This window comes from Siniperca chuatsi, linkage group LG24 (assembly GCF_020085105.1).
Source record: "Siniperca chuatsi isolate FFG_IHB_CAS linkage group LG24, ASM2008510v1, whole genome shotgun sequence".
Lineage (NCBI taxonomy): Eukaryota > Metazoa > Chordata > Actinopteri > Centrarchiformes > Sinipercidae > Siniperca > Siniperca chuatsi.
In genome coordinates this window covers 4,630,493-4,644,997 of record NC_058065.1, presented here as the reverse complement: position 1 = coordinate 4,644,997, position 14,505 = coordinate 4,630,493, and the positions used below count along the sequence as shown (strand labels likewise).

Sequence of the window (14,505 nt, the reverse complement as noted above, 5' to 3'; positions counted from 1 at the left end):
ATCGCACATTTAACCAGGTTATCTGAACTGCTTATTTGGAAGTGAAAACACTTTTTTTGTGTGTGGAGCTACTCACTCTACTGCACAATATTTAGCAGCTACTCCAGTGAATTGCTGGAGGGAGTGACATGTGAAATGATGCACGTCCGTTCTTTTCATTTGAGGACAGGTGTCAAAATGACATGCAGGAATGTGCTAGGTTAAGGATCAATCATCTTCAAGGTCACATCAGATTTATGCAAATATCATGTGCCTGAAGAAAGTGTTGACAGATGCAGGTGTTTGTTTTACTGACATGTCACGAGGATTTTCTGCTTGTTTCGTCATTTATTCCACACTTACGAAGCATCACCTGTTGTCTCAAAGGTATAGTTTTAACAATATTTTGCTTTTAAGCTTTGGTGGAGAAGGGTTCAAACCAAAATTTTATTTGTCCAAATCTGTTAAATCTACAGTTTTCTTCAGATAGTAAGAGAAGCTCTTCTTCAATGCTGGATGGTTGAAATCTGAGACCCCATTTACACTTCATGCGTCTCAAAAAAGCTTAAACGCATCCAAGAAGCTTTCAAGACGGAAATCTGACACACATTGCAGCCAGATGTTGAAAAGGTGTAAAAGTATCTCCGTCTCTCCAAGACTCATACATAATCTTTACTCCTCCCATAGTGTAACTACGTCAGTAAGCAGTCTGTGGAAATGTCCACTTGCTGTCTGATTTTCATAATACATCCATGGCCTGTCTCCTCTGTCCTAGTTATAACGGCAGCTAAAGTTACACTGAAAGTCTCATTAAAGCGACAAGGGAAAATGGCGTTTTCAGCGTTGTCTGCACATACTGTACAATCAAATCCAATCTGAAACTGACATTTGAAATGACAAGTGGAACTGGGGATAAAGATCCAGTCTGACGCAGCTTTGATTTCTGCGTTGACGTCATATTTTGGATGAAGGTTGAGCGGTTAGATGATACAGTAGCTGCTCTGTACGAGTCTCTGTGGTTTTGGGTGAGACAGTTTATGACTCACTGTGAGCATTAGCGGGGTTATGAACAGTACTTGCCCTCGAGTGCAATATCTGGGCTGCAGGAATTTAAACCGAGGCCTCGAGTTACGGGTCTTTGCACTTGACTTGAATGTCACATCTCTTCGGGCTCATGCTGCAAAAATGTACCTCTGACAGGTGAGATCAGAGCGCTGAAAAACATGGAGGATCCATTAACATTTTTGTCAACACAAAACTAAAATTATCCACTTAAAAAGCTCCATTATTGCTTTTAATTTTCTGCTGTCAGTCACTTCATTAGAGGAGGCGACAGTGTTTATCTGCTCTTCCTGGAACAAAGCTTCTCATTTCTTTTGGCTTTCTCACATTCAAAAGAAGCCACCATACTCACCGCCACCCGTTATTCTTTGCTGCCTGGTCTCTACAACAAATGTCCTCATTCAGCGATTAGGATTCTCCACACAAGGAGTCAACTGTCTTGTCTTCGAGCTCCCGTGTTGCTTTGTGAATTGTGCATTGAGGCTCGATAAGGGACCGACATGAACCGTCTCACACCCTCTCGTCTGAAAATGCCCTGCTTCTGTCTGTGCCAAAAACCCACTTCGACATACCGCAGGGTGTAAGGACCAGGGAGGGGAGAGGGAGGAGTGTCATGGGTGTTGATTTCTCGCAGAGCTTCTGCCAAGATGCCCCACAGGGGACTTTTTTTGTGTCTTCGCTCTGAAGAATTTGAGTTATTTGATAACAGGAAAGCACAGCAGGCAAAGATAGAAATCTGTAAGGAGTGTCAGTGATTTACTGCCATGATGGAAAGATTTCTAGGTTTGTAATAGTGTGAGATTTAAACCATTTTACATATATTTTAGTGCAGATTTGGTTAATTTTGTTTCTTTCTTTGCTCATTAGTTTATCTCCGTAGCACTCCAGACTTCAGACAACAGGTGGCAGAATTTCATCTTAATTCTTTTGACTTTTACACAGCATTAAAGACATCTTATATCCACTGAGTCAGCTGTGCTGGGACCAAATTAACTCATTAATTCTTGGTACTTTTTTGACTCCGTAGAAAGAGCATGAACACAATGACCAAAACTGGAGTTTTTTCCTGAACAGTTTTCCGTGCTTGTTTTATGCACCATTTTCATTTTTGTGCTTTCGTTATGTATGAAAATAATGAATAAATAATCATTTTTAAAAATAGCAGATCAGTTTAAGCTGATTTTCAACCACATTTAATCTTTTTTTTGGTCTCAGATTTTGTCTCCATGCATCCACAAGTTGTTGTGTATCCAGCTGCGAGAAAACACGTTTAACCATAGTATACAAGGCCCTTTTGCAATGCTCAGAAAGTGCTTCTGGTAAAAGAAATCATAGTAGGGCTGACCCCTGCAGCCTCTGTGCTGCTGCCATCCTCTGGTTCACGGAAGTACTGCAAGTACATGAATACATAACCTACATGGCCAAAAGTATGTGGACAACTGAACATTACGCCCACATGTGATTGTTGAACATCTCATTCCAAGGCATTCATCCCAAAGGTGTTGGACGGGGTTGAGTTCAGTCAAGTTCTTCCAAACCAAACTGGGAAAGTGAGCCGGCTGCTGGCTGTAGCTTTTTATTTACCTTACAGACACGAGAGGGATGTTTAACCTCTCATCTAGCTCTCCGCAAGAAAACAAATAAGCGTATTTCCCAAAATGTCAAACTTTTCTTTTAAGATTTCCCTTAATTGGCGCTATGGAGCCCAAACCATAAAAAAACAACCCCAGACCAGAAATAGAGGTGCACAGATGTGTCCACATACTTATGGCCATGCAGGATAGATTGTGAATGAAGTTTTGAAGTCTTAGAAATGAGTGAGAATGTGTTGCTTTGCCTTACAGCATTGCAGGATATTTGTTTGAGAGAGAGCGAGAGAGGAAAAGAGGTAAAAAGAAAGAGGGAGTGCAGCTGTGCTAAATTACCAGTGTCTAAATCTCCCTAACCTCAACTAATTGTCATGGCAACCAGATTCCCCCAGAGCTGTAAGACTGTCAGGGGACTTATGAGTGTGTGTGTGTTTGTGTGTGTGTCAGTGTGTGTGTGTGTGTGTGTGTGTGTTTTTGTATTAGTGCATTCAGTTTAAAGAGTTTTGAGCTCTTGTTAAGACTGTTGTGTTTTAATTGATTAAAATCTCCATATAAGGGATTCTGTCTCTGTCCGACACCGTGAGGAGGAGGAGGAGGTTCATACCTGTCACCAGGATATAATCAGATAGTGATTGGTTGCATTTCCATCTTTACAACTGCTGCACTCAGACAGTAATCGCACAGACCACCAACTTCTCATCCACAATCCTTTTATCTAAGAAATTTAAAAGATCCACCCTGTTAGGGTTTCTCAGGCCCGACAGCTTCGTCGTCTCTCTGTTTGGTGTATCATGTTTCTGTCTCACCGTACTTGTTTCCCAGAGGAATACCCCACAGTTCACACGCTCAGATGTATGTTCTTTAACCATAAAACACACATGCTCATGTGTTGACTGCAGCAGTAGGGTAGAAGTTATTGGTGGCATGGCCAAAACACACCAAAGAGCTCAGTAATTAGACTGTGAGCTCGTGTTTTCTGGAACTTTTTTGTCAATAAGATTTATTTATACAAGACTGATGAGACAAGAAAACAGATAAGAACTATTTGAATGAAATTAATTCAAAATAAAATAAGAGATTAAAGACATTAGCGAGGTAACATTTAAAAAGCCATATACAATATATATATTACAATACCACTCACTAAAACTTCCCAAGTTTCTAAGCTTACAACTGAGACCAAGATGGTTCTTCTACCTTAAAGGAATTAATTGATTAATCGATTCATCGTTTGACAGAAAATTAATGGGCAACTATATTGATCGATTCATTGTTTAAGTCATTTTTAAAGCAAAAATGCCCAAAAAAAAATAAATGGTTGCAGCTTTTCAAACATGAATATTTGCAGATTTTGTCTTTTTTAAACTTGTGATGGATATTCTTCACTAATTTGTTTTTACATTTTAATCAATTAATCGAGATTAATTGATAATGAAAATAATAGTTTGTTGCAGCCCTGAAAGGAATATTTTGACATCTGTGGAGATACGTGTATTCCCTTTCTTTTCCAGAGTTAGATGAGAAGATTGATACCACTCTCGTGTGTATGCTAAATATGAGCTACAGCCAGGTTGTTAGCGTAGCTTAGCACAAAGACTGGTAACAGGGGGAAACAGTTAGCCTGGCCCTTCTGAAAGTAACAAAATCTGCCGACCAGCATCTCCGGGTAGAGGTTTTCAGGAAATAATAATTTTAAAAAGTTGCAGAAAACATCTTGAGGGCTTCCTACCAAAATACAATCAGCATATTCAGACGACGCATACTTTCTGGGGGTTGCTGAAAGGCATTCTGGGAGATTTAAAGACTCACAGTAGAAGAGGCAGTTTGGGAGAAAGTGGAAAAATGCAGTAAATGTCACAAACTGATGATATCTGACTGTTTAAGGAGGAAATATTTCCTTTAAGTAGACATCACAATCCCACTGGAGCTTTAAAGTGCAGCTGTAGTACTGGAATGTATTGTATATAGCGGTATGCATATGTATGTGTGAGTGTGTATAATGCTCCGAATGGAAAGCACCAGGTGTTCATAAACTGACGTTCACTAACTCTCTGAAGCATAATGCTGTGGTGTGTTTACTTACCCGACTCGTGGCCCTGTGCAGGTCAGAGCAGCGATGAAAAGTGTAGGAAACACAGAGTAGGGGGTTCACGTGTATGTGGGAGAGTCTGCAGGGCATTTATGGTGACTAGTGTGTTGGACATGAACACAAACATCTGGGAAGATCTGTGTGTTTTGAGAAATATCTTACTAGAGTTTTAATATTCAAAGTCTGTGTTTAGTTTAGCATGTTTTCTCTCGGGTAATAGGAATAATGCTTTTTCATGTCAAAAATATCTACTTTTTTTTAAGGAAATTTCATAAACTACCAATTTCTGATGTTTTTGATGCATGTGATGCTTTTTATTTTTCTGCTGTGGAGAAGGAAAGAAAGAAATCTCATGGCACAATCAGCATAGGCAAGAAAAGAAACTAGACAGGAAGTCTAGTTTTTCCTTAAACACAGTCTCCGTAATTGCTTTTGGTAATTACTGCATTATTTGTCAGTGAGTTTTCCGTGCTTTGTTTTTGTATATAAATACATCTCTTGTGCTGTCAGAATACAGTGAAGGCTCATTGTTTTCAGATTTTGTCAATTTTCACCCCCAATAAATGTCCACACGTTGCTAAGTAGAGCAGAGCAGTTATGATAATTTTCAACTGGATTTTGTGCGGTTTTGTCCCATGCATCCAAAGCTGAGAACACACTGTTCTTGTGTTCACCATAGTTAATAATAACCAAGGTCCCTTGCGATGAGCACAGCTCAAAAAAGTGCTTCTGGTAATAGAAATCTAAGCTAAAAATTGGGAGAAAGTGCAAATGAGCTGCCAATTATGTATCAGAGTTCCTCATAGTTGCTTAAAAAACACCTGAAATGGTTAAATTTAGGAATGTTTGTGCAGCAAATGGTATTTATAAAATCCAATTTACATCAGAATTTTCATCGCATTGATTTTTGTATTCCATTTTTGGGAATTTTGATATTCAGACCTGCAGTTACTTTTGTGGCCACTTGTTAGCAAACTGTTTTCTATTCCAGCAGATATCGAGCAACATTAACATTCATTTGGAGTCATGTTTGTGTTCACCTGACAAATGTAACTCCACCAATGACACCAAAAGTGCTGAAATCCTGTTATAATACATAGAAAAGGGCATTTCAGACATGCATTTGATCAGCCTCTCTGAAAGTAGAAAACCACTTGTTCTCATAGAAATATATGAAGCTGTTTTTATCAAACTGGTGGTCAGATGCAAACATGTACATGTTGCTGCATGATGAACAGCTCATATTGGCATATAATTTCATGTATGAAATTACAGTCGTTTGAGTGATGATCCATTAACTCATCACATGAATTCATCATTCCTTAATGGTGAGCAACAGGAATTCATGATATGCCAATTTTTGCATTTAAATCACCAATACCCATGTATTAGTTATGTATTATTTAGGCATATGATTTGTATTCTTATTATAACCGATTTGTGGGACTACAAACGGGCAATTTTAATGGGGCAGATTGGAAGATTATTTACTTTTCCATTTCTGATCTGCTGATAATCAACTTAACTTGTCTTAATGCAGAGTTAAGTGTAAAGCATCCACCTTAAAAAGTTTAACGAGTCAAGATTCACTTGATCAAACTGTTAAGAGGGGCTTTGAAGAACAGCTGATCCACTGACTCGCATAATGTTGTCTTTGTAGACTTCTGAGCCAAAGCACTTTATCGCATTTTCACCATCTCTGACAGCTGGCTTTCATACACTCCCCAAAGCATCCTATCTGTTACTTAAACTGAAGAATTAGCTGCTATTTTCATTCAGTCCTGTTCAGTATCCGGCAGAATGTATTTAGCGCACATGCTGACAGCAGTAGCGGCGTTGTATGAATGCTCAAATTATCAAGATGTGGCAGTTTCCAAACCTCCAAATGTCATGCAGCGTGGGTGTGGGAGGTCTGAGGGCTGGAATGTGTAACAGCTGGATGTCCTTGCTTGGCAAATGCGACGGGTAGCTGGATGATGGGGGTACGCAGGGCAGTGTGGAGAAGGAGGCGGCCTGGGAGAAGATGGGTATGTTGGTGGGGGGATCCCTCCCTCCTCTTATCGCCCATCTGTGAGAACCTGGAAGTGGTACATTTTCCAAGGATTTTCTCCGATGAGGCAATGGAGTCGGTCCCCCGGGAGTGTAGCTTAAGACATCGATCCAATCAGATACGCCCTCCCAGGCCTGCACACTTTCTCAGCTGCTGTCTATCAGTCATCCCTCACACTACTGCTGCTGTTAATCAAAATATATACACATATATATCACAAAGTACCAGAAATTTGAGTTTGTAGTACTTGTGACTGGGTTTTCCACTCTTTGAACACCCCTTTTTTTCCGAAGCCCTCTTTTCCTTTGTGTTGTTGTTTGAAACAGCAAACTGAAATCATTTCTCTTCGGCTGCAGGTCATTTCTTGGTGTCAGTCTCAACATTGACAGCTGACATCAGCTGCTGTGTCCATTATTCCAGTGCTTTTCAACCTTATTTTTTTCTTGTGTCTCCTTAATACAAAGCCATGTGCACTTGTTAACCCATGTCTCAAGTAAATCTTAGTGGCCTGAAGAACAACAAATATGCAAATGAGAGAGAATGATTTTGTGTATTTCCTACCCTGGTATTCATCTGGCGACCTGTTAGATTAATCTTGCAACCTCTTGTGGGGTCTTACCCCCAGGTAGGGAACCACAGCTCTTTTATTTGCATTTATTCTTATATATACATTTTATGCCAACCTCACCAATGAAATCCAACTTCTCTTTCCCTTTTAGACATGGAATATACAGTGTAGGTCAAACATTGCTGGCTTAATCTATCTGTAATGGCTTTTGGGTTTTCAAGTGTAGCTCTCTGTTTCTTAAAACGTGCCTTATGGTTTTATTCCCTAAATGACAGGACTATAACCGAAAAAGCCCGTTTCTTGCACATTTGTCATTTTGAAGTCGAGACAAGCGGTCACACTGCTGCTGCAAGACAGTGGGGATTTGAAAAATAACGATATGAAATTTTCAGGAAACTGATGGGGTGAAATTGTATTGCAATTTTTGTTTGTTCCCTCTTTTGTCCCACACTGCAAGGGAGAAAAAAAAAAAGAAAAATGTTTATGGACTGATCTGACATGAGAAGAACTACTTAAAATTGGCTAAACTGATTTTAATACGTGTATTTGTTTTCTTGTTGAGCGTTAGATGAGAAGATCAATACCACTCGCATACTGTACATGCTACAGGCAGCAACCAGTTAGCTTACCTTAGCATAAAGACTGGAAGCAGGGGGGAAACAGCTAGCCTAGCTCCTTCAAAAGTTCAAAAATACCAGCACCTCTAAAGCTCATTAAATTAACATATTGTGTCTTGTTTAATTAATTTGTACACAAGGACAAATGTAAAAAAAAAAATTACATTTTGTGGTTCTAGGGGGAGCAACATGCTGGAACTATTTCTTGACTATTATCCATCTGCCCATCTGTACATAACTCCCTGTAAAACTTCTGTTTGTGTTCAAAATCAACAAACAAGATATTATGCGTTAATTAGAGGTGCTGGTAGGTGTATTTTTTCCCTTTGGATGGAGCCAGGCTAGCTAGCTAAGCTAATTGCCTCCTGGCTCGTAATGCACACATACAACTGTGGTATGGATCTTCTCATCTAACTCATCAAAATAAGCAAATACCTTGACCTGTTCCTTTTTAGTGACAAGTGCATTAAACTCCTCTGATGTGAAATTGCTAGCACACTTACAGAGTGAAGTGCATGTGTGAAAGGAGCTTACGACTGCATGCTTTGCTTTCAAGAGAATTTATTAAGTCCTTACCCTCTGGCTGGTCTAGGGTTGATACACCCAAAATTGTACGAAAAGACACTGTTTACATGCTTGTGTATCGCTACTACCTATGTTGATTTTTTTAAATAAAAACTTATAGTAAACATCTTACTGTTTCTTAAATACTTGCTGATGAGCAGGTTGCACTTGAGATACTTGCCCATTTCGATATCATCATGACAACTTGGAATTTAGACTCTGAGCACAATGTGAACTAAACCTATTTATTATGGCCTCTATATATATTTGAAAACTCCATATTTTAGTAAGGTTATTTCTGTGCAGGACGGGTGTGTCATTATGGTGACAAGAATGCTTGCATGCTTTTTCTTCATGCTGAAGAAAAGGTCTTAGGGGACCCACTCATCAACTCACACAGGGGAGGAGTTTTAGTGTGTGTTGGGGCAACTCGGAGTAACCAATGACTTCCATCATCAGTGTAGCAAGCCTGCCTCCACACTGTGGGTCTCCCCCCAGTCGATGTAAGTGCTTTTTCATGAGATGGCAGCAGCCATGCACTGGGAGATCTAGAGGGAGGGTTTCTGAGTGTGAGCAGAGTCTCTGTTTTCATTCAGTGGATGCTCAGTGGCCCTTGAGCAGCTTGGATTTAACGGTTGACCGGCTGGCTAACAGGTGGCGCTTGGGGAAACAGTGAGAGCACTGTGTGGAGTGCTGCTGCACGCTGAGACACTTGGACTGTTGCAGAAGCCAGCAGCATGTTGAGGATCCAGACGTGGTTTCTTGTCCTGGTTCTCTGTGCTGGGAGCTTGGAGGCCTGGTGGTTCTTTAATTCAGAAGCCACCACAGAGACCCCAACGGAGATGACGCCAGCAGGAACGACAGGTGCCACAACTCCAACAGGAACGACAGGTGCCACAACTCCAACAGGAACAACAAGTGCCACCACGACAGCCAATGCCACAAAGAAGGAGGAAGAGGAAGAGGATGACGAATTATCCGGGGTTGGGGAAGAAATCATCAACGTGGCCACAGGAATCCGTAAGTTAGTCAAGACGTGGGATGCGATCCCGACCACCAGGACTACTAACGGAGGCCTGACAGAGAAGGTGGAGAGCGCTAACCTTAACATGACTGGTAATTTAAACAGGTTCAGAGGGGAGAGGGTGGACCAGGGGTCTGGGTCAGGATCAGGGGCTGATCTTGGGTCAGATGTAGAATCAGTGATGGTCTTGGAAGGTGATAAAGACTTCCCTAGCAATTTAACCAAGATTATTGGTGATGTTTCTAAAATAAATTTTTCCATTTCTGATTACACACCATCCCCCCCTGATAGTCGCATCAATGGTTCTAACTCACCTTGTCTTCCCGTGCCTTCTGATTGGTCCATTTGCTCTGGCAAGCAGCCAAAATCTTTTACGTTGCCCAACTTTTTCAACCACACATCTGTGGAGGAGGTGAGGGCGGTCCTACAGGAGTGGGCGTGGCTCACGAGGACGGGGTGTCACCATGGCGCAAAGTGGTTTCTCTGCCTCTTACTGGTGCCCAGGTGCCCTTCACCCACCCAGCCCCTGCACCTTCCCTGTCGTAGCTTCTGCCAGGTGCTGCAGGACAGCTGCTGGGCATCTCTGGAAAACGGGCGTCTCCCAGTGGAGTGTCGCCTCCTGCCTGAAAGAGCGCATGAGCCCGGGCGTCCTGCGTGCGTGTCAGTTAGTAACTGGAAAGGTAACCCCAGCGGGTTAGAATGTATCCAGTTAAAAAGATACATTTTTAATCCCATATCACGTTTTTTCAATGTTTAAGCATTAGTCTGTGTGTGTTTGTGCGGTGTTTGCTTTAGTAACACACGTGTCCAAGCACATTATTGCTGTTTTGGATATCTTTGCTCATCTAATGATTGATTTTGCATGTTTTAGCCATTTTTAATGCAATCACAAGTACTTTACATTACAGCTGACCATTTTTCAAACCATGTTGTAATGTTTTTAAATGTTTGAATATCAATTTTTTTCTCCAAAATAAAACTGCAGGGACTTAAGTTAAGAGTACTTCACTGATTTAACATTGACTATATACTGTATAGACTAGAGTAGGCAGAACCAGACATATTGTCTTTCTTTATTCCACACATTCTTCCTTGTCAAAACCTGATGCCTACATTACCCACAATTCAACTCGACTGCTGACAGTTCAGGCAGAGATTCAGTAGTGTTGTGCTAGTAGCAGCTAATGTAGCCTTGAGCCTCTAGCCTGCAGCAGAGATATGGAGCGGGCTACAGAGGTCTGGGAAGCTCACTTCTTTTTAACTCCACACCCCGAGATTTGTTTTATTTTCAAACTTGTAGTTTTCAGCCTCAACCGACGCTGACATCACTTTACTTGAGGACATTTATCAGATTTTGTGCAGCTCCGTCTGGAGCCACAAAAGACTTTATGCAACTTTTCTCACATATGCGGTAGTGCTCCCCAAGACCTGTAAACATACTTTTGCTGACTGATTTGAATAGTACGCAACAATTAACTAACAAACAAAAATAAAAGTAGACATGATGTTTACTGTGATGAATGCTGTAACTCAGGCATGTTTCAAGTCTCTGCAAGATGAATTTCCAAAACATACTGACATCAGCGGATGGATTGAACTTATTGATGCCTGGAAGATGGAAAATGGTTGCCAATAATGTAAAGTACGAAACAATCTGCAATTATTGGTTTAAAACATGCAAAATCACCGGTGTGGACATTGCAGTCGTTGTTTCTGTTGTGGTGTCACTTGTTGTTTAGCACGAACGCATGACTCAACACCTGAGTTCACGTCACTGTCCCAGGCTGCATGCCACCTTCATGTGATTGTCTTGTCAACTGCAAAGTGCAGAACTGCATCCGCAAAAGCATCGTTTTTTGTGTGATAAGTCAGCAATGGTCAGCAACAGCAACATTACAGATTCTTTGAAGCCTTTTTAGGTTTTTGTAAACACCAAACTACAATGAGAAAAAAATACCAATGTATATCAAAAGATTCCATTTATTATATGATTATGTGCACCCAAGTCCATTCTGGTTGCATCAAACACATAAACACACTTTTTACATTGAGACAAGGGTTTCCAAGTCCATTTATATTAAGAAAAGCATAGGAATTACATATGATATACCTTTCCCTGAATATAAGCCCTTGAGACAGGAAATGTTCCAGAGGCCCAAATCCAGCCTTTTAGCGGCTTCATAAATTGTGCAGTATGGAGCTATCATCAGGGGAGGATTGCTGTTGTATAGACTCATCTTTCAGGGGTTAACAGCATGAACTTTGCTACATAAAACCATCTTTATCATATGTTTTCCCACAGGAATATTTAATGTTCTTGGTTTAAGAGACAGATAGTTTTGTTATTTTCCATGTGCCACAAGCAGGGTTCTTGTTTAGATAACCTTTAAACTCAGATATAAACCATACTTAAAGCTAAAATTGAAATGGAAAGCTGTAAAACACAGATAAGTGTGTTAAATGATACTCCTGTTCAACTCCTACAGTCCTTTATGTGGTCTGAGAATTTGGTTTTTCCCTGAATTATTATCAAGATGTAGTCAAAGTGGCTTCCTAAATGGACACTTTTTACATTATGCGGCTGCACTTGCAGTACAGGATATGAAACATCCATGTTCTTGTCGTTAGACTGTTTTTATTGGGTGTGAATTTCCAAAGACCTGCATTGGCTACCTCATTCTTTAACCCACACAAAAGGGAAAAGAAAGAGGAAGAACTAACATCTCCCACTTGGTTTTTAAGGACATCCAGGAATTTCAAGGAATCCAGGGTAGATGTATTGCATATAATTGTTATTGATTTAGGTTTTAATTGTAATAATTGTCTTTTGTTGGACAAGAGAATTGGTTTCCTACATGCAACATAAGTCTGTTGGAGCATTAATCATCCTATTGCTCCCGTCACATCCTACTCTTGCATGCAGGTCAAGCATTTCTGTCCTGGGTTATCTACTTGTCATCATATTTCACTATTTCTGATCAGCTGCAGCGCAGAATTTTGTGTGGATTTAGAGGCAAGTGGTGTTTTAGCTTCCAGAGTCACAGAGAGTGAAACAATTGGGCCATCTGTGGTGGGGAGGATGGGCTGTGGATGGCATTTATGATAGCCGCTGTGGGTGGGAAAATGGTCTGCTCCCAAAGAAAGAGTGTGGCGATTGTGTGCTTGGTTTGGGAGAGAGGGGGCAACGGTGTCGCTTTAAGTAACAAGAGAGCCTTGTGACTGGGATGAGACTGGGCGGCTCGATGTCTCTGCCACAGGTCAGAGGGCACGGCCAGTCGCCTACTCTCTCAAACCAGTAACACTTGATGGGTGGTAATTAAGTGTTCAGCCGACCATTAAAAGATGAGCAGACGCAGAGAGTGGGGCGAAGTGTGTGAGAGACTTTTATGCGAGCGGGGAATTACCAGCTCTTTCAGGAAACGTGGTTCACAGTCAGTCTACAGTATTCTTCAAAAACAGTTTAAGATGCATATTGGACCAATTCACAGTTATATATCATTAATCAGAGTCCTTCCCGTTTGCCTGAAATTAGCTTTTTTTTTTCAGTTACTGGTGAGCTGGTTGTGGCTCTTGCAGCAACAGCAGCAAAGATGGAAAACAGTGAGAGAGAACAAAAGCAAAGCTTAAAGGAAAAATTCACCAATTTTACGTATAAAAGTCAGTTCTTTCTTGCTTTAGTGCGAGAGGTAGATCAGAAGATTGATACCACTCTTATATCTGTCTGATAAAAACGAAGGGCTAGCTGTTTCCCCCTGTTTTCAGTCTTTATGCTAAGCTAACTAGCTGCTGGCTCTAGCTTCATAGTAAACACAAAGACATGAGAGTGGTATCAATCTTCTTATCTAACTCTCGGCAAAAAAGCGAATGAGCAAATTTCCCAAAATGTCTAACTGTTTCTTTGTAAAGGAGACACTATGTGGAAAGTGTAGGCTCCAGTGTTCTTGGACTAAAAGTCAGGACTTCTCGACCTCTGCTGCTTTGAATTTTGACCATTCTTTTTAAATCTGTCTCTTGTGAGCCCCCCAACTATATGAAAGTGCAATATTAAATTGCTAGAGTGCCTCTTTAACACACAGCAGGCTTAAACAAACTCAGTGGTGGCGATCAGTTACATCAGCCACAAAGAGGACAAATGATTAAGATAGGTAGCAGTAAGCTGCAATACAGCACATACAACGGAAATAAAAGTAATATATGCTCACATTCCACTAGCTGCTAATAGTTGATATCTGTTGCAACTCACATTTCTCCACACTGCCCAAATCCTTCACACAGTAATAATATTTAATTTGGACAGCAGCCAAGACACCAGACTATTTCAAATCTTGAACAAAAAAACCCAGCTGATGTCATCTGAACTCAAACAAACGCTCACTGATCCCCCATCAGTCAACTTTAATTTGCTCTCAGCTTATTCAAACATGGATTAAGGTCTGACTGAGGAGCAGAGGGAGGCTGTAGACGTCACAGCTGTGCCGCCTCCGTTTGAAGTGATAGCTGATGCCAGTCTGCTTCTCAGATGTGGGATCCAGTTGGTTCGGTCCCAAGAGGGTAGAACCACATGGTTAATGGTTGAACTCACTTGTTTATTTGGCGGGGGGGTCACTTATTGGTTGTGTGAGTTAAATGCCTCTCATTCCCTAAAGACACACTCAGGACTTAGAGGATTCCTTATAGTGTATCCATTGACAATTAAATTAGTTTGTTATTCCAGTGCTTACTTTTTCCAAAGCTTTCAGATGGAGGTAAAGTAAGCTCTGGCTGATAATGGTGTAATTTTCTTTAAGCTTTTGCATGCAACAAACTAAAAGTACCAAGATTGCTCACACAGAATAGAAGTCAGACATGTTTTTGTGTAATTATAGACGAGGAATGAGTTGGTTTTGATTTTGTTCATACGGACATTTTAGGTTGCAATGGGCCTGAGAGAGAAGTTAATTCTAGTTTCTTTAATTGAAGGCTT

At 40.8% G+C, this 14,505-nt stretch overlaps 1 protein-coding gene across 7 annotated transcripts in view; it reads left to right on the top strand.

Annotated features, from left to right (window-relative positions):
- Nucleotides 1-14,505, top strand: part of LOC122872192 (collagen alpha-1(XVIII) chain-like) — a 46,717-nt gene that overhangs the window by 6,029 nt on the left and 26,183 nt on the right. For 4 of the 7 annotated variants that reach the window (XM_044188081.1, XM_044188078.1, XM_044188079.1 and 1 more), the window contains exon 1: nt 9,643-10,222. The exons of 1 other annotated variant lie outside the window; for it this stretch is intronic. In XM_044188081.1, the coding sequence (XP_044044016.1) occupies nt 9,724-10,222 (499 nt within the window). In that variant the 5' untranslated portion in view covers nt 9,643-9,723. 2 more of the 7 variants (XM_044188082.1, XM_044188080.1) reach the window with 2 other exon arrangements.